This window comes from Malaclemys terrapin, chromosome 24 (genome assembly GCF_027887155.1).
Source record: "Malaclemys terrapin pileata isolate rMalTer1 chromosome 24, rMalTer1.hap1, whole genome shotgun sequence".
Classification (NCBI taxonomy): domain Eukaryota; kingdom Metazoa; phylum Chordata; order Testudines; family Emydidae; genus Malaclemys; species Malaclemys terrapin.
Genome location: NC_071528.1, coordinates 8,559,941 through 8,585,292, shown reverse-complemented (window position 1 = coordinate 8,585,292; position 25,352 = coordinate 8,559,941). Strand labels below are relative to the sequence as shown.

The window sequence follows — 25,352 nt, the reverse complement described above, 5'->3', positions numbered from 1 at the left end:
CAAATTGTCCAGATCATTTTGAATTATGACCCTGTCCTCCAAAGCAGTTGCAATCCCTCCCAGTTTGGTATCATCTGCAAACTTAACAAGCGTACTTTCTATGCCAATATCTAAGTCGTTGATGAAGATATTGAACAGAGCCGGTCCCAAAACAGACCCCTGCAGTACCCCACTCGTTAGAAAGAGACCTTCTAAAAACATTAAAATGTATTACTGGCATGGAAAACCTTAAATTAGAGTGAATAAATGAAGACTCAGCACACCACTTCTGAAAAGTTGCCAACCCTTGTACTAACCAATGTAGGTTCCAGACTTGAACTCAGAGTCACATGTTCATGGTTCGCATTTCAATCAGGTGAGGAAGGGAGCAGAGAGAAGGGGAGAGGAGAGTTTTGAATGAAAATATAGACACATGGGGCTTGATGGTCTGTTGCCCTGCACCTTACGTAAAACGCTCGCAAATCAGCAGGGCAGTGTTTCATGCCAACTTTGCACTGACTGAACAAGGTGCAGGGCAATGGGGAAATCGGGCCCACAGTTTATAGTATATACAGGGGCATCTGCTTGTGCTAAACTAGTTTGGTCTGGAGGCCTCTTCCATCCCTATTACACAGCAGGGGGTAGTTTGAAATCCCCTAGACACCAAGTATCGCTCAAGAGTTCACAGCTCCTGAAACTGTGTGAAGTTCACACAGAGATCTGGAGATCCTGGGGAAACCCTCAACTCTGTTCCTTCCTTTAAAAACAAAACAAAAAAAACCCCCACACAACAAAAACACAATTCTCATGCAAGCTGAGGTTTGCATCCAACCACAACACCTTTTGTTCCCCTTCTTTCCAGACATCATTACAGCCACTCCCCTCCCATGCTCAGAGTACAGGAGAAATTGCTCCTCTCCTAGTTGGGCATCCTTTAACTTGGCCTTTCTCCTCCCTTAGAAGCACGCTCCATCTGGTAGCAATTTGCTCTTCACGTTGCAGGTGTTTCCATTTGACACATCCCTTGACCGTGTCTGTGAATCACTCGGGTGGATAGGAACCGGTAAGGCATTTCAGCACTACCTGCATTTGAAATGGCTTATGCTGCAAATGAGCTTTCCAGCCACATAGAGGGAATTAGAGAGCTCCTTCAAGTTCAACAGTTGTATGTTGGCCCTACCTGAACCAATACTAGGGGATGCCTAGGTCTCTCTATATCATTGAGTCCATGGACACAGCAGGACCATGTCAATGGCAGTCTGAAGTTATAGGAACATAAGGTATGTCCAAAGGGCGTTCTGAGAGCTTCATCCCAGTCCTTCACTGGGCATCCTGAGGAGATGAAGGGGTTAATGCAGCTACTCAGAGGAGGAAAGGGACTGCCTTAGTATCTTTGTTAGCAGCTTCTGTGCCATGGAAAAGCATATTTGCTGGCAGCTGAACTGCGCACACATGTAGGAGGGAACTGGATAGATCCATCTTTAGGAGATACGGACTCAGACATGGCCCCGGTTAGCGGTTACCACTTGATGGTCTATGTGAAATGTATTGCTGGATCTCAATCTGGCTCCCATCACTAACGGCATCAGTTGGCTTCCCTGCTGGCAGGAAAACAGCTTTGGAAGCTCCCAGCATAGACTCTTGAACAGAACCAGAAGCTGGAAAGTAGCCCAGGTTCACAGGAAGCAGGAAAGGTGTGTGGGAGAGAGCAGGACCTGATGGGGTCAGGTAGATCCAGACTGCTGGGAGGTGTTAGTTGGGTTGGGTTGGGGGGGGGGGGGGGTGTTATTTCTAAAATGAGAAAGGTGGCAAAAAGAAACCTGTCTGTCCCTGATGCAGTATCTCCTGCAGTGGGCGAATATGCTAACCGGGTGACTTGAAAAATAATTAATGAACTAATTCTAGGTTTTTTTAGATTGCAGTTCTCAAGTTTCGAATCAGGCTGAGGCACGGCACGCCTGTTTTATCAGTACATTAAACGAGGGCACGTCTCCATTCCAGTGCTACATCGGCACAGCTGCACCACTGGAGCACATCTGGTGACGACGAGCTGTGCTGACAGGAGAACGCTCTCCCATTGGCATAAATACTGCACCGCGGCAAGAAACGGAAGTTATGTCGTCAGGAGAGCGTCTGTCGGTGTGGACAGCATGAAACTTGCGTCGCTTGGGAGGGGGCTTTTTCACACACAGCCCCCCCCAAGCGAGGTAAGTTAGATGACTTAAACAGTAGTGTAGACCTGCCCTAAGTGTACGTATACAGGCAAGCAGCACGGTCTAGTGGTTAGACCAGGGGAGTAAGTGCAAGGGTTCATGGGTTCTGTGCCCAACGCCCACTAATTCACTGTCAGGCCTGAACCACCAGCTGCCTAGGTTTCTCAGTACAATAGGAATCACATTTACCTGCCTTGAGATCAATGGTGGAAAGCAGTTCTACAAATGCAAAGTCCACCATAGCTTGTGGCGGGCAAAACGTCGTCCATAAAGTTCTACCATGTGGCTTATGGGCACCATCGCCCTTAATATGGCGCGGCAGCTTGCAGGGACAGTGAGCCTGCTACCGGACTGGCCTGGTTCTGATCTCACACTGGTCTGAATGCCACGGACTTCTCTGGAGTTATTCCTGCTTTGCACTAGTGCAAACAGACAGAGAACCAGGACCATATGTAGATCCCAGCATGCAATGCGGCCAGTCTTCTTCAAGGTGGAAAAAGCTTTGTACCGGAGGAGAGTTGACATTCAGTGCAGCTCCTTAGGCTCTTAGCAAGTCACCAATGCAGCCTTTGATGTGGTGAAATTTGTGCTCCCTTCCCGGCACGACAAACCCGTAGCATTGTGGATCGCAGAACGAGAATTCTCTGACACAGCCACCATGGAAATCCTTGTGCGTGCCTCAGATCAGCAGGAAAATAGTTTTCCCCTTGCCACATTATCTTAGGGTGACCAGACAGCAAGTGTGAAAAATCGGGACAGGGGGTGTGGGGGGGTAATAGGAGCCTATATAAGAAAAAGACCCAAAAATTGGGACTGTCCCTATAAAATCGGGACATCTGGTCACCCTACATTATCTCCATGTCACCCAGCGACGAGGTCCAGGAAAACTACCTGCAGATGTGTTACACCATGAGAAGTTACACCATGAGAATTCACCTTCCTGAAGCAAGCCAGCAACATCAGCAGCAAGTAGAGACCGACGGGGGGAGCCTGACAGCACGGAGGGATGCACGGTGAGAACTGCTCTCAGAGGGAACAATGGTTCGCACACATTCAGGTTAACGATACAATCACAAGGGTCCAGAGGGACAGAGAAACAATACAGGGAGGAAAGGATCCTATTAGAGACTTGGTGGTTGGTTGCATTAAAATACTGTCACGGCGGAGACCATGTTACGGATACTTGGATAGGCACACACTTGCGTCCGTGTGCGGGGTGCAGTTAAATGAAGCCTATGGACTGGAACCAGCCAATGTGTCAAAATCCAGTTCCAACTGAGTAGGGCAGGGGATGCTTAACAAGGGTTCTTAGAATCCCTACCCCACCAGAATCCCTACCCAGTGGTTGGGGCAGCCCTCGAAGTGTCGCATTGTCTGCGTCCGCACCCTGTGCCAGTGGACCCGATTCTCCGCTGCACCGCACCGGGCACAGTCATTTACCCCAGTGCAGTGGGGTGCGAACGGCTACCAGATCAGAACGGCAGCCTCTCACCACCACTTTGCACTGGTGTAACCTATTGCATAAGGCCCAGGGCAACGGAGAAGCAGGCTCTGGGTGTCTAGTCCTTGATGATTGACAATATTGTGCGAAAAGGGTCATTTTAAAAAGGAAATAATCCAGGTTATATTCTAGGAGGCTTGCGAGAGGGTGTTAATATTGACAGCCAACCACAGCACCGTGAGGCTGGACCAAATTCATGACCACTTTAGGGCTCCATTAGGCCATATATAGGCTGACCAGACAGCAAATGTGAAAAATCAGGATGGGGGTGGGGGGGGTAATAGGAGCCTGTATAAGAAAAAGACCCCAAAATCAGGACTGTCCCTATCAAATCAGGACCTATGGTCACCCTAACCATATACTGTGGCAATTGCATGTAACTGCCATCCTCCTATTCCCAAAAAGCACAGGCCTCGGTCAACTGAGCTGACGGGGACTCTCTGCTAGCTCTTAGTGCAGGGAACTATGGCACACAACTGAGCAGTTAGAGTGCATCCAGGACAGTGGCTTTGTATACACGCACACACACGCGCACACACGCGCACACACGCACCTTGCAAAGAATGCTAGTTCTCTTTCTTGTCCTTACCCAGTAAACCCTCCAGCAATATAAACGGGCAGGATTTTAACCCTTTGAACCCCCGTCTCCTCCACTAATGCTGACAAAATACAATTCCTCCAACACACCAGAAAGTTGGGACTTCAAACTTCCTGTGACACTTACAGAAATATCAAACTCACATATGTCACTGCAAGCCAATTGCTCCAAATTAGTTATTCACAGGCACCAGAGCAGTAAAACCCTAATCTCGTCACATGACACTTACGCCCGCGGCAGCATAGGAAACCATCCCAGCCTAATGTAATGCCAAGCCCTACTAAGCAACGGCTATTTGTTTAAACTCCTCAAATTGGATTGTTTTAAGAGGCCAGTGCCAAGAGCACACGTCTGAAAGCCTTGGACTCAGCCAGGTGTAGTCAGGTCATTGCTGGAAGGAAGCAGACAAGACTCTTTACCAGGTGGAAAACAGTGATTTGGCTGGAGGCGGTTTGTTCAAATGAGCCATCCTGGAGAGCAAGTGGAGGGGCTCAAAGGGATTCAAAAGTATCCTGTCTTCTGACAGAGGCCAATGCCAGGTGCTTCAGCGGGAATGAACAAAACACCACAATTTATCAAGTCATCCATCCCGTCACCCACTCCTAGCTTCTGGCAGTCAGAGGTTTAGGGCAGGGATCGGCAACCTGTCAGAAGTGGTGTGCCGAGTCTTCATTTATTCACTCTAATGTAAGGTTTTGCGTGTCAGTCATACATTTTAACGCTTTTAGAAGGTCTCTTTCTATAAGTCTGTAATATAGAACTAAACTATTGTTGTCTGTAAAGTAAAGAAGGTTTTTAAAATGTTTAAGACGCTTCATTTAACATTAAATTAAAATGCAGAGCCCCCCGGACCGGTGGCCAGGACCCAGGCAGTGTCAGTGCTACTGAAAATCACGTGCCGCCTTTGGCGCCCGTGCCATAGGTTGCCTACCCCTGGCTTAGGGACATTCAGAGCATGGGGTTACGTCCCTGACCATCTTAGCTAATCGCCATTGGTGGACCCATCCTCCATGAACTGATCTAATTCTTTTTTGAACCCAGCTATACTTTTGGCCTTCATAACATCCCCCAGCAATGAGTTCCACAGGTTGACTGTGTGTTGTGTGAAGAAATAATTTCTTTTCTTTGTTTTAAAACTGCTGCCTATTCATATCTTTGGGTGATCACTAGTTCTTGTGTTATGTGAAGGAGTAAATAACACTTCCCTATTCAGTTTCTCCACAACACTCATGATTCTATAGACCTCAATCATATCCCCCTTTAGTTGTCTCTTTTCCAGTCTTTTTTAATCTCGCCTCATACGGAAGCTGTTCCATTCCCCCTAATCATTTTTGTTGCCCTCCTCTGTACCTTTTCCAATTTTAGTTGTAATACCTGCTGCTAAACCTCCCTTCCCAAATTGGCCCAGAATCCCCCCCACAAACACACTTTCTGGGCTTCACTCCAGAAAGTGGGGGGGATTCTGGGCCAATTTGGGAAGGGAGGTTTAGCAGAAGGATCCAAACCACCCATATGACTAGGGACACTTCTTGGCACAATGGACTGGTCCCCCAGTAGAACATGTCAAAACTATAATGAGACTCATCAATTAAGGTGGACTGTTATAGATAATTAATTGATGAGTCTCGTTATAGTTGGTATGGCAACACCTATTTTTTCATGTTCTCTCTGTATATATCTTCCTACTTTATTTTCCACTCCATGCATCCTATGAAGTGGGTTTTAGCCCACGAAAGCTTATGCCCAAATACATTTGTTAGTCTCTAAGGTGCCACAAGGACTCCTTGTTCTTTTTGGTACTCGGAGTAAGTGCTGCAACTTTCTTGAGGATACAGGGTGTTTTTCATACAAAGAACACGAATCTCTGCTTTAAATGCAAAATTCAACTCAGCTGTAACTACAGAGCCATGGCTGACATCTCCCGAACAGTAATCTCCATGGGAGAGGATAATATTGGTAGTCCAATGTGTTGTAAATATAGTGTTATTTTCAGAGTAGGGTGAAACTGCAGATAGGATTTTAACTAATTATTTTGCAAAATTGTCCACAGTCTCATTTCATCTGATTCCACGTCCCCTGATCTTTTGTTCTGAGGGGGGAAATTTGCAGAAATAGTTGATTTGGAAACAAACAGGTGAAATCACTAATTTCACTTTTTGTTCATTTCTTTTTTGCAGTGAAATTGAGGTCACTCAAAGGTTTCATTTTTGTTTGGAAATTTCACACACACAAAATCATGAAAAACCACAAATTTAGAATGAATAATGAAATGCAAAAAAGATCCATTTGTAGCACTTCCCCATCTCTGGGCCTCAGTTTCTCCATCTGTAAAATGGGATAATGATTCTGATCCTCCTTTATAAAACACTTTGAGATCTCAATAAAAAAGAACAATAAGAACCACGTATGACAATAACAATTAATACCAGCTGCCTGAACTATAAAGCCAATGTGTATTCAAGGAATTATTTTAATATCCCTCTTACATATTTAAAAACATTTGTAAAGAAGGCAAATAGGAGCTGTAAATCTATCCTTAACACCCGAATTTGCAAAATCCCTTGCAGTGTTTAAGTCGGTTAGCAAGATGAATTTATGTGAGGTGACCAGATGTAGCTGATGGATACATTTATGTGGTCTGCAAACCTTGGGGAAAAATATTACTTGTGAGAATGTGTTTTTTTTATTTCTATCCCTTAAGTGTTGAATCCCTGATTTTGCTAGAGCTCTTCTTGCTAGGGAAGGCTGGGCAGATCTGACGGACGCTCACCTCCCCCATTTCACGCCTTTGTTTTTAGCTAATATCACTCTCCAGGTAGAGGCTTTGATTTTTCAAACCTCTTATCAGGATCGGAGATGTCCTTGGACTTGCCCACATTGGGTGCCAGAGAAATGAAACTCCAACCATTATTCTCTGAATATAGCACTGCCATGCACTGCCCCCTTTATCAAAGCACACTGAACAGTACACATCATCCCTAATCATCGGGCTCTCATTCCCCCTCCCAGCCTACCAACCGTATCAGACTTGTCCAATGTATCTAAAACCACTTTCCACTTAGAGTAGGGATGTGTTTTCTTTGCAGAGAATGAAGAGTACAGGGTATGTTCCCCAAAATTACACCACTTACTTTGTAAGTACTGAGTGGATTTTCTGAGTTCATCCATTAATTAGTCAGGTAATTTTAATATTAATTTTTTTTTAAAGTTGCACTTTGTCAGAGCTTTTTGTCCCTGGTCATTTCCCTGGGCATTTTCTATCTGCACAAAAGTTAGTAGAGAGGTGAATCTTGAGTAGAGCTGGTGCAATTGTGTAGTTGGGTGGTTTATTTTTAATTCTTTAGGATGAACAGTTGTTTTTTCTGCTGTTATTCTTCAGCAACCAAAGTTTCTCCTTAAGCAGAGACTGGCACATAACATCTGCTTTAGAGAAACTCGCCTTATTTTGTAATGGCCGCCATCAGCCATTGCTCTCAGTGGAGGGAGACCAGAAGTTGCCCTAAATTAAGGTGATCGCGCTCTCTCCCATTGCAGTAGTGGGAGTGAAGCCAAGCTGCCCTCAGCGAAGAGGACAGACCTCTCTGCTGTGTGGTGGCAGGCTATCTGATGCATCTAAGACTAGCTGGCTAAAGTAGGAGTAGACATTTAAGAACATTTGCAGCAGAGTTCATATGATCAGGGGGTAGCCATGTTAGTCTGTATCCACAAAAACAACAAGGAATCCAATGGCACCTTAAAGACTAGCAGATTTATTTGGGCATAAGCTTGAGGTTTTTTACCCACGAAAGCTTATGCCCAAATAAATCTGTTAGTCTTTAAGGTGCCACCAGACTCCTTAGAGTTCATAAGAGTGATTATCTGTGGAAAATACACAGGAAGCCGGAACTGCTGCTGGAAGGTCTTGTGTGGTGTGTGAGACATCACCATAAAAACTCCCTAAAGACATCAAGGTAATAATATTACATCCTCCTCCTATGCCAAAGTCTCCTCTCACCCTGGCCAGTCAGGCCACCATCTCCAAGCCTTGCAAGGCTCCTCCCCTCCCCTTCCCCTCTGCAGTCGTTCAGTTCCATCTGTAGAATAAGCAGAGCCCTTGTGATGTCACAGGCCTATGGGATGTTGGTGTGAGCCAGGTCTCCCGGAGGGCCTGGGATGTGGGGAAGCTCCCAACTCAACACAGCAGAGCCACCTGCTTGCTGGACCTCAGGCAGAGCAACGCTAAGCACTTGTGTGTGTGTGGGGGGGGGGCGATTCTCCATCCACTCACACCAGGACAACGCCCTGGACTGCAGTGGGTGCAGCGGAGTAAGTGAACAGAGAACCACACCCCTGGTATTCAGTGTCAGGGCCACTGATCTCACTGCCCACTTCGCCAAGTAGCCTCAACCAGGAAGGAAGCTCTCGCCTTGGGCAAAGCAAAGGAGCTAAGATGGCAGCTACGGAGCATTCGTTCAGAAGCGGCTTAAGCCCATTTTGGCCTCTGCTCCCTCCCAGGGGCAGGGGCGATCTACATGGGTTACTATCCCACCCCTGGAGATGAGCTCTCGGCGAGCGTGAAGGATCGTTAGCACCCACCGACCCCTTTGGTGTCCTGCACTTCCTGGGAACTTGTGCGCTTGGGGAACTTTCCATGGGAAAATGCAAGCTTGTGCCAGACACAGCTGAGAGAGAAGCTAGAGAGAGTGCATGTGGGAGTGCACATGCAGATGAGTCTGGGAGAGAAGACGGAGCGGAGATTTACCTGATGAACTAGCTGAGGTGTTGAAGGATTAAAGGAAGAAGCAACACACTCGTTTTATGCTGCGCTGCAAGAGATGGCGCTTTGCATGCGCCACATTAAAGAGGAGGCACCAGTTCTCATCTTGCAAGAGCTCCATGTCCTATAGGTCACACTTTAACCAACCCTTGTTGAAACATCTCATGGCAACACCACCCATTCTCCCCAGACAAGGCAATCCTAGGATCAAACTTTTACTGCCGGATTTAAAAAAAATAAAAAATTCCTACCATAAAACTCAGGTAGGTTACTCCAAAGGTAATGACTATCTCCGCACTTTTAGGGGACTTAGAACCTCAGTTGTTACCTGGAATTCTTTCCCGAGTAACCATCAAAACAGAACTTCTCAGCCGTGGCAACACTGGAGCCAATTCTCCTAGATACATCCAAAGAGCAGTCGTGTAACCTGACTGTCCTTCAGACTGACACAGCAATTATGCAGCAACCAAAACCGTTCTACCAGCAACATGATGCCTATGGTCCCAGACCCTTAGATCAATCGGAGAGCCAGTCAAACCGGCCACTCCAAACATTTGTCCTTCCAAACAACCCTGCATCAGTAGGTAAGAGAACTAATTCTCTGTTCTGCTGTCTATTCCTCTTTTAAATTTCCCCCCTCAGATTTATCAGTCCTGGGTATTCTCTTCAGGAAATATACTGCTGGATTCTCTCCTTTTCGTTCTCTTCCAATTTTCTTTAATCTTTTGAAGTTAATAATTTTACACCCTGCCAAAATACTCATCAAATAAAGCATCATTTTAAAATGGGGCCGTGTGACTTTTCTGTGTTACTATTTCAGGACCATCCAACCTGTACCATCCCCCAAGTCAAGAGAAAGACGTTTTCACTGGACCCCCTGCAGGTATGTTTAGGACACATAAGATTTACAGACATAAGAATTAAGACTGGAATTTTCATAAGACCTGGGCACTGTCCAGGGGTGCGCTACTCACCACCGGAGCACCTCCTTGTGGCCATAGAGGAGGATTAGCTCTGCCCATCTGATGCCTCTTCCTGCAGATGCTCACTCTGACTTTCTCTTGGGACTTGACTGCTCCCTCTTCTTGGCTTGGTTCTCCCTTTCTGCGGGTGCATACCAATGTCTCTCTGTCCCAGGCAGTCTTCCAGTTCACTGCCTCAATGGTGCCACTTCCCCACTGGCTGGTAGGGGAGCCCAGGCCTGCCCTCTTCTCTGGGTTCCAGCCTGGGGACCCTACACCCAGCCGCTAAGGTCTGTACAGTCCCACACCTTGCTGCAGTTTCCCTGGACTACTTCCTATGTTGCCTCTATCCGTCTCTTTCTCCACCCTCCTCCAGGCATGTCCTTCCCTACAAGCCTAGCTCCCTTCTCTCCCTAGTCTCAGGAAGAGTGACTGCAAACCTCCTCCCTGCAGCCCCATTCTTCCTCCAGCTGTCTGACTTTATACAAGCCCTGGCTGTTCCGCTCAGGTGAGCTTCAGCTTTCAATTAGTCCTCCTGGCTCTCTGGCTCCTCCTCCAGGTGCAGCCTTGGCAGTTAATTGGCCCATTTAGCCACCTTAACCCCTTCAGGGGCTGGTGTGGACAGCCCATGACAGGCCCCTAATGCCCTTTGCAAATCTCATCTGTAAAAGATAACAAAGGGTGCTAGGCAGACAACTGCCTGGTGTCCGGGGAGAAGATCTGCTTTCCCTTCCACTCTCTTGTTGGTTGCTCATCCTTATACTCCCTCCCTGGTGTGTAAGCTCCCCTCATTTTGCACACGCACACACACCATCTGAATGGTAAATCAGTGCAAGCTACTCTGTGGCTTAGTCAACCTGGAAAAGTTAGGTTGCAATAGCTTTGGGGGAGGGATAGCTCAGTGGTTTAGCATTGGCCTGCTAAATCCAAGGTTGTGAGCTCAATCCTTGAGGGGGCCATTTAGGGAACTGGGGTAAAAATCTGTCTGGGGATTGGTCCTGCTTTGAGCAGGGGGTTGGACTAGATGACCTCCTGAGGTCCCTTCCCACCCTGAGTTTCTATGATTCTATATCAGTCAGAGGTGTGAAAAAATATATCCCTAACAAACGTCGCAGTGCCGACCTAACCCCCAGTGGAGATGCAGCTACTTCGATGGAGGAACGCTACCATCATTCAGGGTGGGGGTGTTCCTACACCCATGGAAAAACCCCTTCCAGCAGTGTAGGCTGTGTCTACACTACGGGGTTGGGCCGGCACAGATACGGCAACCTAGCTATGCTCATGTCATCTTCGTAAGCCTAGACTTGTGCCTTGATCCTTTGTGCCGGACCCTTAGCTGGTGTACACCAACTCAACCCCATTGAAGTCAAGGGAACTACCCCACCAATTGACACCAGCTGAGGATCTGGCCTTTGGCGGGTCTTGGCCGGGGGTGAGTCACGCGCTCCCGGAGGATTTATTTACTCGTCGGCTCCGGGGTCCCCACAAATGATGTTTTTATCTCCGTTGCCCAGGCTTCCAGATGGCACCCTGTGGGTGCTTTTTCGATCCCCGGATATATCGCATAGAATGGGCAATGACCAATTTCGTGCAACCGTCGGTTTATAAACTCACGGGTGGATCAAGTTCACCAAACGCTTACCTTCTGGACACCCACAGATACCTCAAGAGTCCTGTCCAGACAGTCCCCTACCCAGCTTACCACCCGATCCCGAGCAACTCCCAATACATCATGCCTTATTTCAATCAGGAGGGCCCCGCCAATGGGACAGAACAAGGTAATTTGGTCCCTGACCCACTCCACGACTCCCAGTTTCTTGAGATGCCTCAGCCACAGGAAGATGGTCAGAACAATGACAACAAACTGCCGCAGCTCCTCGTATCACTGCCTGGACTTAGCCAGAATGAGCAAAGCCTCCAGATAAGCACCTACTGCCACCTTAAGGGTAGGCCAAGTCCCCACAACCCAGACTTTCAAGGGTTTGATAGTTTCCAGCTGGAAGGGGAAGAACTCAAAGAAAATCACATGAGCCAGAACCTCCTAGTGAATACACAGATCCCAGACATTTGCATCGAAGATCAAAACCCTCTTTCCAGTCCCAGTGTTGCAAACGCACAGGTGATGGCGGAGGCAGCATCATGTCCCCTGCAGGACAGCCTCGTCGCTGAAGACAGCGAGGGGCTGGACACAGAGGAGCCCTTCGATCTGCCTGAGAAGGTTTTGTTGGAAGATGCAATGAAGCTGTTTGATTGCTCTCCAGCTAACTCGGACTCGGAGGTTTCCAGAGATAACCTGAGTCGCACCTTAACGTCCAGCGAGAGCGAAAGCAAAGATTGCTGCTTCCCGTGTGACGACTCGTCCAGCGACATACGGTCCCTCAATCTGCCTGATGAGTTGCTGTCTTTTGACTATAGCGTTCCCGAGATCCTAAATACAGTGGCCAGCATGGATTATTTCTATGACCTCAAAACTTTCACTGAGGACCCCAAGTGGGATTTGGAGCGGGTACTGCAGCCTCCCCAGGACAGCAGGTCGCTCCAGGACCCCAGGCAAGAGCCCCAAGGAAAAGAGAAGCACAGCAGTGCATCAATAAAGAAAGAAAAGCAGACAGACAGCAAAAATACGCCTGCCTCTGCACAGGAGAGCAGCACGTCGGACAGGCAGGAATGCCCGGTGACAGGCGTCTGACTAGCCCATTCGGAGCAGCTGTACGGAAGCAAAACTGGGCTGGAGCAGGGCTGGGTGATTGCAGTTAATGACTGAGCCTAATGAACCATCCTACTATTATTCTATTAAAAGCGATCTATCCGGAAACCCACTCTGTGCCCGCATTTAAGAGAAGGTTCTAAGGGTGTCCCACATGCTGCAATAGAGGGGAAGGAGATGAAAATGGGCCAGGTGTCTGCAAGGGTGATGAAACCCTGCAGATTGAGTCCAACATCAGTCATTCATCATTCCCAGATATTACAGTTGGTCAATGAGTTACAGGGCTCTTAGAATATATATCTAGCTGTGCACGACTAATTCAGACTGTTACCATAACTGCCTTTCGGGGGTGCATTGGGGGCTGATTCCCAGAGGTGCAGAAAGTCCCTGGGGAAATTAATTGGTTTGCCTTCTTCGAAGAAAGCCGGTTTCAACAAAAACCGGCATTAGTCAGTGCAAAGGGGGGGGGGGGATTTATTCCAGCCGTGGGTGCCTTAAGAGCTTGCAAAGTGGGTGTGTCAAGTACAGCTCAGGATGGTCAGAGTAGACACCCCCATTGGACACCCTCCCTTGGACTATCCAAGGTGCTGGGCAGTGGAAAAGGAGGCCCTCAATGAAAGCACGGAACCCCGCAGTCCTGCCCCGCCCGGAACACATGGCAGTGAATTGCCAGCGGTGGGGGTCTAACCCGAGCTAGCGTGGGAGTGTGGATCCAGCAAATGGAGCACTAGGCATGGTCTCAGAGTGCATGATGATTGGCAGGGGCGGTTCTAGCTTTTTTGCCACCCCAAGCACGGCAGGCAGGCTGCCTTCGGCGGCATGCCTGCGGGAGGTCCGCCGGTCCTGCGGCTTCGGCGTACCCGCCGCCGAATTGCTGTCGAAGCCGCGGGACCGGCGGACCTCCCGCAGGCACGCCGCCGAAGGCTGCCTGACTGCCACCCTCTCAGGGACCGGCAGGGCACCCCCCACGGCTTGCCCACCCCAGGCACGCGCTTGGAGCGCTGGTGCCTGGAGCTGCCACTGATGATTGGACTCTGTAACTATTACAGGGCTCCCTTCGAATGAAGTTTAGAGGAGCCGGATAGGGACAACTCAGGGTGTAAAAATTAGCTCCCAGCAGCTCCTCTCTGCCCACCCCTAGGATCTCCTCCTCTGTGACTCCCCTTTACCCACGTGCCCCACAGTTGGGATGTAACTGGTCACATCATGGGCCCTGGGCACACAACGAGGCCCCAGATCCTTGGTGCTGGGCCAGGTGGCAGCGCCTGGTGTGTGCCGTGGGGAGGGGATATCCCTTCTTCCCCTCTGGGCCCAGCAGAGGTAGTTGAGAAGATGGAGGCAAAGGGAAGAGGAGGAAGAGGAAGTAGTGCTGCTGCTACTGCCTAGGGTGACCAGATGTCCCGATTTTTATAGGGACAGTCCCGATATTTGGGACTTTTTCTTATATAGGTGCCAATTACCGCCCCCCACACACACACACACCCTTGTCCCGATTTTTCACACTTGCTATCTGGTCACCCTACTGCCCGGAGGCTGGGGGAGAGGCTGCAGGTGGCAGCAGGTGCCTCTGCCTGATCTTGCGTCCTGCTTCTTGCTAGCTGGTTCTGGGGTGCAACCGATGGTGCATTTAATGCGCGAACGCTGTGTTGGCCTGGTGCATCGATCACCCCACTGCAGAGCCTGGCAGGGGTGGTTCAGCTTCTCTCTGCTGCAGTGTTGGAGCCAATGAGGATCATTGTCCTTGGTGACTTCGCTGTCCATGCAAATAAGGACTCGTGGGGGGTTAGTTCAGTATCTCAGGGCTGCCATGACAACCGGGGGGAGGACCCAGCCATTTTCTGTCTCTCACCTAGAGCAGGCCACAAGCTGGCCCTCAGAGAGCAGGTGGAGGTTACATCCTCGTCATGGGCAGACTGGTCCTTCACTTGGTGAGAGCCTGTTTCCATGGGCCATCTGAGATTAAAGGAACCAGTCCACTTCCAAGGGGTTCACTGGCACCTTCCTTTGAAGCATCTGGAACTAGCCCCTGTTGGAGACAGGATAGTGGACTAGATGGACCACAGGCCTGACGGTCGTTCCTTCCTAGAGTACTGCTTCACGCAGACACGCTGCTACATCGCCGCTCAGAAGGCAACGGAGACTCCCAATTGGTTTCTAGGTGGGATTGATTGATAGCGGCAGTTTTGATCCGTAAAGCCCTGAACAGTTTGGGACATTCCTACTCCTAATGTCTCCAGGCTACACCATCACCGTTGCAATTTGCAGGGGGCCCAGAAGCCAACAGCCCGCTAGCTTAAGCCGGTGGCAGGGGGCATCTTCCATCTAGGGAGCCTAGATACAGGTACTCACTACTCCTCCTTTATTCCAACCCAGAATGGATGCGCTCCGGAGCAAACACAAGACTTATCTAGTGCCCCAGCTTTTCCTCAAAGGGGCGAGTTAAGCGACAAGGATTGGTTGGATGGAGGAGCCAATTAAGTTGTGGAAGTTCAGTGAACTGGGTGATTTATATTTCAAAAGACAGGGTCAGTGGGCAAGTGTTTATGTGAAGATCATTTATATAACCATATGTACCTTATACAGCTTTGCTTTACGAGCACCTAGGACCCTGGAGAGGTGCTTTATAATGCAAGAAAAAACGGTATAATACAATAAAATCACTTGTTTTCAAACCTGTTCCCAAAATTGCATTTCAGATGCCTCTGCTTCTTTACCCCTCTCCAGCTCTGCTACAACTGTCCCTTAAATAGATACCGTTGTATGATATGCATCAAATCCAATTACCGTCACGTTCATGGTAGGGCTGCTCACAACATTAATTCACACACCATTTTGAAAGTGGGACGTTGTTTCCAAGTTGCAGGCTTTGAAACTGATACAGTTCTGCCCCCCCATGAAACTTTTTATTATTTACCAGGTTTTTTGATGAAATAATTATTGAATTTTTTTGTTTAATAGCAATTGCATGTATCATGCACCCTGGCTTCTGCACTCACAGGGTGGGTTTGTAAACACCTTCATTCAGTGCAGTTGTATGTGGTCCAACAGAGGATCCATTTTACTAATATTTGTCTCGTTTGGACTGTAAACTCTGTAAGGCAAGAACGGTCTCTCACTCTGTTTGAGCAGCGGGGGGCCTCGCTGAGTCAGGAGGTGACACTATCATTCATAGGTGCTAGAACGAGGGGTTGCAGCAGCACCCCCTGGCTTGAAGTGGTTTCCATCCTATAAAGGGTTTATAGTTTGGTTCAATGACTCTCAGCACCCCCCACTATACATTGTTCCAGTGGCCCTGTTATCATTTTTAAGGGAGGTAAAACTTGGGGTACACAAGATGACCCAGGCTCCTGAAAGGGGTACAGTAGTCTGGAAAGGCTGAGAACCACTGCGTTAATGGACTTTTCCTCTTCGCTTAAGTAGTGGAGGCTCACAGCACAGACACCCTGGTGCAATCCCCCCTGGTGCTCCCAGCCTGGGATGCCCCTAGATTAAGCACCCACATTAAAATTCCCTAGGGAAACCCCATTGTTATGTACAAAGCACTATTGTGCAAATAGGGTTCTATCTACCCTATGCTGTTGTAGCACCATAGGGTAGATGCTTCCTTCTGCCATGGAAGAGGTTCTTCCACTGAGGTAGGTAATCCACCTCCTTGGGTGGTCGGAGCTAGATTGACAGAATTCTCCTATGGGCCTGGCCACATCTACACCAGGGGTACAGTACTCTGGGGTGTGAATTTGTCATACCACTGAGCAACCTAGCTCAGGCACGTTACGTTTTAAGTGTTAACCAGGCTGTAGGAAAGCCCTTTGCAAATGAGGATTCTGCATCGTTTTACAAGCTAGTGATTTCAACCTTACTATAGCCCTGGAAGGTAGATTATTAAGTACTTATCTATCCCCGCAAGGAGCCTAACCCCCCATAGATCCCCCAGTATTTTTTCCCCTTTGCAGATCTCCTATTAAAAGTTTTACCAAGATCAGTATTCAGAGCGGACACAGAAGTAGTGTCTACAACCATGTGGGTTCTAGGGAAGAGAATGTGACACCTTTTTATTGAATCAACAAAACAAACTGCTTTGGAGACAAAGTCTATATGGGTGGGGAAGGGACTCTCTTACCCCAAAATTACCTTGCCAGTGGCTGAAACAGTGTCCTGATTCCATCCTGGAGAGGGCAGACCTGCTCATTGTGTCCTAGAACCCATACCACTAGTGAAGATTCTCCGAGTCTGGGGGATAAGTGTCTATTCCTTTGGGGTAGGAGGGCTTGAATTTAATCCCTGGCAGGAGGCAGTGAAACAGCCTAGGTACAGGATGAAATGAGCGTCTCTTTGCTAGGAAACTCATTTTGAAAGCAAAGTTTTCCAAAGAGGGAGATACTTTTGCAGCCCGCAGAGAACCCAGGAAAGATGTGCGAGGAGAAAGCAATGGCTCGAATGGTACAGCAGGTGCCTGGAATACTTCAACTCTCTTTATTGATCATTTTAACATTCCATCTGCATAACCTCACATGTCAACACACAAGACTCTATTTAGAAACAACCTATTTACATCATCCGCTGCCAAGCCGGGCCGTTACAGAATACCACATCCTGGAAGTCTGGTTCTGAAAGGGTATAAACTCACCCCTAGGTGACACTGCTCTGAGAACTGAAGGCTACATTACTGGATCAGAAAGAGGAACAAGTCCCTGAGTCTTGCTAGCGATAGGTGCAGGCTGAGATACACATGCAACTATTTGGTAGCGGATAGCGTGGGAGTTAGTGGAATAAAACCCTTAGCTACAATAAAATCTCAGCAGCATGGCTCGGCTTAGAAAGTCTAGATACTAGACAGCACATGGACAGAAGCAGCCACTACAGCGAGAGAGAAATGGTGGTTGTTTGATACATCCTCTTCCTCAGCATCTCACCTCCCAAGCCGACTAGTCGTTGAACATCCCTCTTAAACCCTAAGTTCCTAATACTTCAGACTCCAGCTTCCCGCAGGGCTGCGCTTAAGTAGTTAGCAGATAACCTCTTTCCAGGGTCACTGGGCTAATTTACTTGAGAGAAGAAAAAACAAAAACAAAAACCACACAGAAGAACCACAACGAGACACACTAGTGTCTTAGGACCAGCTTTCCTCTCCCAATGCTGTTGTAGAAGCCTTTGGTGCCATCCGGCCCATGGGGCAGGCGCATCACTCCAGGTCGAAGGCCAAAGGAATCTGGCATCTTTCTTAGTGCCAGAGAGCTGCAGGGTAGAGCTCTGGTTTCCAGAGACTGACTATGGGCAGCCACCCGTCGCCGCTGGACCCAGGAGCTACCAGAGCCAATCCCGCTGTCCCAGCAGGAATCGGACAATCTTCGGAACTCGGGACTCGTGTCTGGGCTGGAGGAGCCACCGTTGCCCAGCTCAGCAGCCAGGGGCGAAGGGCAGTGGGGGTGAGCCAGACTTTTATTGGAGAGAAGAGGGCTGGCGTGAGGGCTGCTGAAGAAGCCGGGTTTGAAGCTCATGCCCAGGCTGCAGGCGGACCACACTGGAGCGGAGAGATACTTCTGCATCAGGATGGGAGGGGAAGCCGGCATGCTGTCGGACTCCGAAGAGCTGCAGAAGAAAGAGTTTCCCGCGGCATAGGCCAGCGTCTCCGACACCTGCTGCTTCCTGCCCAGCTGGTCCACCAGCTCCACCTCTTCCACGTCATCCCCGCTCTTCTTCTTGGAGCCCTTCCCGGAGAGACGGACCACCTTGATGCTCTCCCTGCCGGGGGAGCCCAGGCCATGACTCAGCTCCTCATAAGCCTTCCTAGCACTCTCCAGGTTTTCATACTCCACCAAGGCGCAGCACTTGGTCAGGAGCTCGGGGTAGCGGGAGGAATACTTCTTCACGTCGGAAGGCAGCTTCTTGCCCGGCCTCAGGATGCGGATGGAGGCGATGGCACCAAAGGGGCTGAACATTTTAGTGATGGTCTCAATGAAGCTCTTCTGGAGCGGTGGCGACACTCCCTGTTCCTGGGGTAGGAGGTTCCAGGCCAGGAGCAGTTTGCTTGGCGGGATGCTCAGGAGAGACTCCGGGATGGGAATTTTCCTTCTCACTTTAGTCCCTTCGTCGTTCACCTCCAGCAGCTCCGAGAACTGCAGGGCGTAGAGAGTGAGCCTCCAGTCTCGAGTTAGGTATTTCACCTGTCAGCAAGAGAGAAGGGAAACAATATTCTCCTGCCATGAGGATATTCAAAGACTCCCCCTACTCTTGGGATGTACCTGCACAGAATTCTCTGCACCAGCTCTGGTACTGTCCATGTGCGGCTATGGAAAGAGGGCACAGCTCCCCACATGCCCTCGGTTCCTTACACACACACACACACCCCGCAGCCAGTCAGAATGGTGTTCCCACCTTCTTTATCCCCATCCCAGCCCTGGGCAGGATTTCACCCCCAGTGCCTCTGTGCTAAGAGAGGCAGTGGGAAAGTTGCGTATGGAACAGATCCAGGAGGGAAGCGCCAGGGGAAAGATGAATAAAAATGTTGCTCTGGTGGGAGCTTCGGAAATTGCCCTGATCCAAACACTCTGTGGAGAGCGACTCCCCACCTCTTCCTGCTGGAGGGGAGCCTCCCGCTCCGAGCTGAAGCATGTTGCCGGGGAGGAATGTACCCATGCGCCTGGCCCTTGGTTATTCGGACAGAGCCTTGGAAGCGCACGCTGCTCTATGGAACAGGGCATGAGACCCCAGAGAGTTACCGGAAGGGGCCTCTTGGGTCACGGAGGCCAGTCCCCAGGCAATCCTGTCATAGAATCCCAAAGGTTTATTAAGCTCCATCTTAAAACGACACCAGTCATGGAAACAGGGTGTTGGGGGGAGAAGGGGAGGAAAGAACACTTCCCAGCTACAAAATATTCATCTTGGTGCTCTCATAGCTTTTCCATAGCATGCCTCATCCAGAGAGGATTGCCCTAACCTCCCACTAGTTATCAGGTCACATTTCTGGGGAAAGACCAGCACATGCTGACATGCCGAGTGTTGATGTTTTATAACTGGTCTTTTAATACAATTATGTCTTCCTCCCCCCGCCCCCCCCCCCCATTCCTCTGCTTTCCTTGTTCCCTTCTCCTACTGCTGTCAGGTTCTAAAGCCCATCTGTTCACCTCTCCTGTCCCTACTGTGGCACAGGGGCCCCTAGGAACAAAGCTTCTCCTCTTTGCTCGTAGCTGCTTTCACAGAAGTCCAGGCTAGCACTAGGTCCCCCCCACCAGTAGCCAGAAATGAGAAGAGCTCCGCTGTCTGCAGTGCAGAGTTTGGGGATGTTGGTTCTAACTTATTTTCAAGGGGAGGAAGGGAGCAGAGGTTTCATAGATGGTATGGCTGGAAGGGACCGTTAGGCAGGAGGTTGGACTCGTCTAACACACCTCAGAAACTTCCATCCAGCTACACCTGTACTGAGCCCAGTAACGTGTTTGGCTAAACCTCCTCTTCCAGTATTTTTTTTTATTTGAAGACTATGAAGAACCCAACACTTCCCTTGGTAGATTCCCCCTCACCTCTGTTAGGTGCCTTTGCTTGGTTTGAATATGGACAGAAAGCTGACTGGGTATGGCTAAGGTGAAGACTCGCTTTCCAGCAGGATGTACCACTCCACCCTTAAAAAGCGAGGTCTTTCCTGCTTCAAGTGAAGTGTGTCCAGTCTGTGGCCAGCAGAGGATGGTTTGACCCACTTTGAAGCAGTTTGGATAGGCCTGTGTGCGTTCGAGCAGACTGATTGTGTACGGTCAGAGCACACACACACACACACACACACTATTCACCCACAAGCCAAGAACAGCTAAACATGAGTCAGAACTTGAGTATGCAGAATTCCACAGAAGGCTGCTGACATGTGTCTGTTTAGGCCAAGATTTCTCAAAATAGGAACCTGAGGTTAGTCTCACAAGTAAAGGACCCCATTTCTACCAATGCTGGGCAACCACTACCGCCTGGAGCAGGCAATGAATGTTGCTTCTTTCTGAGCACTTCTGAAAATTAGATTGCTTCTCTTCCCCAGAGCCGGTCACGCAATTTAAGAACCTAATTTGAGGCCCCCCCATTTTTGAAAATCTGTGCCAAACAAACAGTTAAATCTTAACATCTACATCGATCACTTTTCATCCCGAAAGATCCTAAAAGACTTTACAAGCTACCCACTGCCATCTACCTCTGAAATGCAGCCACCTCTGGGGTGAAGCACAACTGATAACAGAGTGAGGCTGCACAGCAGTTTAGGAGGAGGAGGGGCGGGGAATGCTGTATCCATTTGAAATGGCCAGGGGGCAGGCCATGACCCAGGTCGAAGTTGAGCCCTGCAAGGGCCAGAGGAGGTCAAGCTAAACTTTAGCACGTGATCAAGATATTGGCTTGGTCCTTCCTCTTAAAGGCTACAGCACTGAGATCCAGTCCTAGCTTCCTTCTAGTCCAGGGGTTCTCCGGACAAATTTTTTGGTGGCCTCAGTGCGGCCACCAACTCTGGCTGGTGGCCACTCTCTCACTTTTTCTTAATATACTTAATTAGCTTTAGGAAAACCAAATAAATATGCACATAGGAATGTCCAAATCATTGTAATTTATTCATTGCTAGCTAGTCAGTCTGTTGTGAAAAGTGATATTAACAAACATACAAATATCACTTTTCACAGCAGACTTACTCAGCCCCGGCAAGCCTGGGGACAAATTAAGTCCTGGGGGAGGGCCAAGGGAGATGGGGGTGGGGAGCTGGGGGAGGCAGTGACGGCTGGAGCCCTGCGACTAGAGCCCAAAGTCCCACAGCTGGAGGACGGGGCCAGAGGATGGAGCCCGAAGCCAATGGGCTGGACCCTGGGGCCTGCCACCACAAAGCCAGTGCCTGGGGCTGGAGCCCGAAGCCCCACCGCCAGAGCCTGCTGCCCTGCCACCCCTGAGCTGAAGCCCAAAGCCTGAACCTCACCGCCCCTGGGAAGGTGGGGGACTCCCTGGCTGCCTGCTCCTCCAGCGTTGTGCCCCCGGTGATTCCAGAGGGGGGCAGGGCCCAACCCCTGATGGTGGCCCCAGCAACCAACACCAAGGAGCAACAGGGGCATCCAGGAGCAACAGGGAGAAGGGAAGGTGGAGGAGGCCCTGCTTTGGAAGGGGTGGGGAGGACAATCACAGCCGAGAAGGCTGTGGCCGCAAGAAAAGCCTCTTGGCTGCATGCTGCCTCAGTGGCCACATTTGAAAAACACTGCTCTAGTCACATGCACCAGGATGTGAGGGGCAAGAGGGAACCACCCACCTTCTTGAAAGAGGTCAGCAGTTTGATGCTGACGAAGCCCAATTTGTTCTTCTGAACGTGCTTGAGGAGGAAGGCATCCTTGGCCAGGTTCTCGTCAGACAAGTAGAACTCCACTTGAGACACAATCCTCTGGATCAGCTGTGCGTCGGGCACCGGGGAGTCGCACTCGAACGAGTCAGCCCCAAAAATGTCATTCAGGTCATAGAAGCTCCTACAAGCAAGACAGCCGGGATCCCGCCCAAAGTTAACTGCACTTGCAGCTGGGATAAACAAGCACACAGGCCTGGATCACTTACAGTGGGCACCTGTCACTAGCTGGGTTACCCACTTACAGACAAACACCCAGGTACCCCGGTGTGGCTGCAATCGAGGCAACGCCTTTAGGAATCATGAATACAAGGAAATCTCAGAGGGGCTTCCAATGCCGGTAAACACAGCACTTTCCCCACTGCCGTTCCTGGAAGTGACCAGCATTGCAGACTGGATCAGCATCACTCAGCCATGGAGACGGGGGTGGCTGGGTTAGAGACCAGTAGCGCAGCTCTGGATTGGAAGTGCTACTACTGGGTGGACATAGAAAGATACTCGCATGTCCCTACCTGTTTGGGCTACAAGGTTAGGGAAGTGAGTGTGGTGCAGCAGCTAAAGGAACAGAACTGGGACACCAGAGCTCTGGTCCAATTATTATTATTGCTTGTGCAGATTGGCTGTCGAGGTGCTCACCTGGGGGAAGGCTGTTCAAACACCCTAGACAGGCACTCAAGAGATACCCAGGATTTGTTTCAAGAGGGGACGGAATAGTCTCTGGAATGACTGCAACATTAGGATGCAAACCGCTGGTGCTATTGTAAACAGTGTTAAGCTTTTGTTTAACCAGACATTCGAGCATTTAACTCTTGAAAAAAATGCTGATTGCTAGCTGTGGTGCAAATACTCAGTGTATTACCCATAAGACCTGTTCTCACCCTGACTCTGTTGCTGCCCACTAATTATACCCTGCAAGCAAGATCATCATTGTAATGTTTTGGCAGCACGTGACTAAGGAGAGAAGCCCAGGGAATGGTACATTTGGGAGGGACAAGCTGTTGCGTCAGTCAGGCTCCCTCCCACAATCCCTAGAAGGGCGAGTTTCTTGATTAACTCCCCCTCTATGACCTCAGTCCCCCATGTCCTGAAACTGGGTCACTTTGAAGGAGTGGGGAGTGAGATAAGGCCTGGATCTCATTCACACGTTACAGTTCTCAGCCTGTAACATGGGCGGGGGGGAGAGGGCGGAATCTCTGCTGTAGTCATAGGAAGAGAGCCCTGGGGAAGAAGTGGGCTGTAGCCCACGAAAGCTTATGCTCAAATAAATTTGTTAGTCTCTAAGGTGCCACAAGTACTCCTGTTCTTTTTGTGGATACAGACTAACATGGCTGCTTCTCTGAAACCTTAATTAGCAATGGGAGAGTTGTCCCAGATTCAGTCTCACATTTCTTTGCTTGTACCTAACTCCCCGGCAGAGACACCCTGGGGCGAGGCGCTTTAAGGGAGAGGCTAGGAAGAAGTTTCTCCTATTTGATACTAACTCCCTTCCCCACCCCCAGGATTCTCCCCCATGTCCATGCATCTGGTCAGCATACCTACAATAGAGGGGGACCAGAAGCCCACAGAGAATTGGTTCCGCTGAGAGCTTCCAAGTTACAAACATAGGTGTAGTGCAGGGAAGCGGGTCCCATGGATACCCAGCCTGCACTGAGCGGGTAGCTCCCTGCTTGCATGAGAAAGCCGTGTGAGAAGAGTACAGATTTTAGCCATAGGTTAAAAGTCATAATGGGGTCATTTCCCCATTGGCCAGCTCGGTCACTGATCTGCTGTGCGATTGCAGGCAAGGACCCGCTCTGCACCTCGGTCTCATCCATTTAGACAGTGGGCGCGTCAGGCCCGAGGCCATCTCACCTTGCGTTTGGACAGTACCCAGCACCAAGGGGCCCCCCCAATGGTCTTGAGCTGCTAGTGCTATGTAATAACTCAGCATGGGAGCATTGTACACCCGCTGTGCCCTGGGGTAAAGGGCTACCCAAGCAGCAGGACACTGCAGAGCCAAGCCGGCTGGGAACTAGCCCACTCCAGCCTATTGGCGCTAGGTTAGAGGGGAACTTTCAACGCGAGAGCACTAGCCCAAGTCCAGATCAGTAGCCAACAGAAGCGGATAATATCAAAGGCCTTTGCGGAGGATCATGTAAAGTGTGTTGGGGTCTTGGTCTAACCCCCAGCAGCTCACATTGGGCACCAGCTGCCCCCTCTGTTTGCAGTCTCAGCAGAGACAGAGAATTGAAGGGAGCCCTCAACTCCCTTCTCTCTCCTGGAGCTGGTTCCTCTAGGAGATGCAGCATATGGCAGGGCACTGCCTGCACTACTAGGAATCTGGAGATAACTAAGGCCTTATCTCCAGGGCTATCAGGGAGGGGCAGCCCCACAGTAGATAGAGAGACACATACCCATCAAAGTTCTCAAAGAAGTCTTCCTGGCTGAGTGGGGGGAGAGGCTGGCCCTTGTGCGGAAGGAAGTGCAGAGTAGAAAAGGGAGTCGTTTGCACTTGCATGGGGGTGCTGCACCTGGGCTGGGAACCAAGCCCCAGGGCCACTAAGGAACCATGAGACGACATGGTGCTTCATCTGGCAAGGTAGAAGAAATACAGAGGACAATCACAAGCAGCTTAAATGCCTCATATTGAAGGAGCATTAATTAGCAATCGGGCTAAGCCCTAACACCTCTGGGCTTGGGAGTTCATAGCCCCAGTATCTCCGGGCTTGGCACGTGGGTTATGAATATAAGACAATTGCTTGAGCCCCGGCACTTCTTTCATTACAAATTCAGCACTACAATGAGAATGTGATTGGGAGCCCAGGGCACATATCACCCACCCCTCCCCCAGCAGGGATCAACACTACACCCCAAGAAGCATATGATGGACTCTAGAAAAGGGTTGAGCCTAAGGGCAGGAGAAAGCAGGTGCAAACACCAGCTTCTTACCTATTTCACCAGGTGAAGATGCACTAAGAGCCCACCAGCTCCTTCTGCTACATTGTGGAGACCCCTACGTTATTTCCTTTCCCTCCCCCCACAAACTGGCCCTACTAACAATACAAAGAGAGAATCCCCAAGGCCACTGGCTTATAATAAAAGCCAGACCCACCCAGGAAGCCACACAGCAGAGCTCTGGGGGCTGCCCTGGCTGCTAAGAGGAGGCAAACGAGCATCCAGGTGAAATGTGTTGTCAAGTTAAACAGCTTCACCTGCTCTGCATGAGCCTCCTGCAGGAAATAGGGCAGGGCCCCAGCCTGAGGAGAGGCCTTTGGCTTCCTAGTAGGTGTGCCTGGGAGCTGAGACCAGGTATA

At 49.7% G+C, this 25,352-nt stretch overlaps 2 protein-coding genes across 2 annotated transcripts; one reads left to right on the top strand and one right to left on the bottom strand.

The window, feature by feature from the left end:
- The first annotated feature begins 9,504 nt into the window (after positions 1-9,504).
- On the top strand, positions 9,505-12,698 carry PRR22 (proline rich 22). Its single transcript, XM_054013392.1, has 3 exons — positions 9,505-9,631; positions 9,868-9,930; positions 11,524-12,698. Exons 1-3 carry the CDS (start codon positions 9,505-9,507, stop codon positions 12,696-12,698), a joined length of 1,365 nt encoding a protein of 454 aa, XP_053869367.1.
- Positions 12,699-17,818: 5,120 nt separating this feature from the next.
- Positions 17,819-25,069, bottom strand: LOC128828889 (la-related protein 6-like). Its single transcript, XM_054013918.1, has 4 exons — positions 24,988-25,069; positions 24,453-24,629; positions 21,973-22,183; positions 17,819-18,880 (listed from the first exon to the last, which is right to left on the bottom strand). Exons 2-4 carry the CDS (start codon positions 24,617-24,619, stop codon positions 17,819-17,821), a joined length of 1,440 nt encoding a protein of 479 aa, XP_053869893.1. The 5' UTR covers positions 24,620-24,629; positions 24,988-25,069.
- Positions 25,070-25,352: the final 283 nt, after the last annotated feature.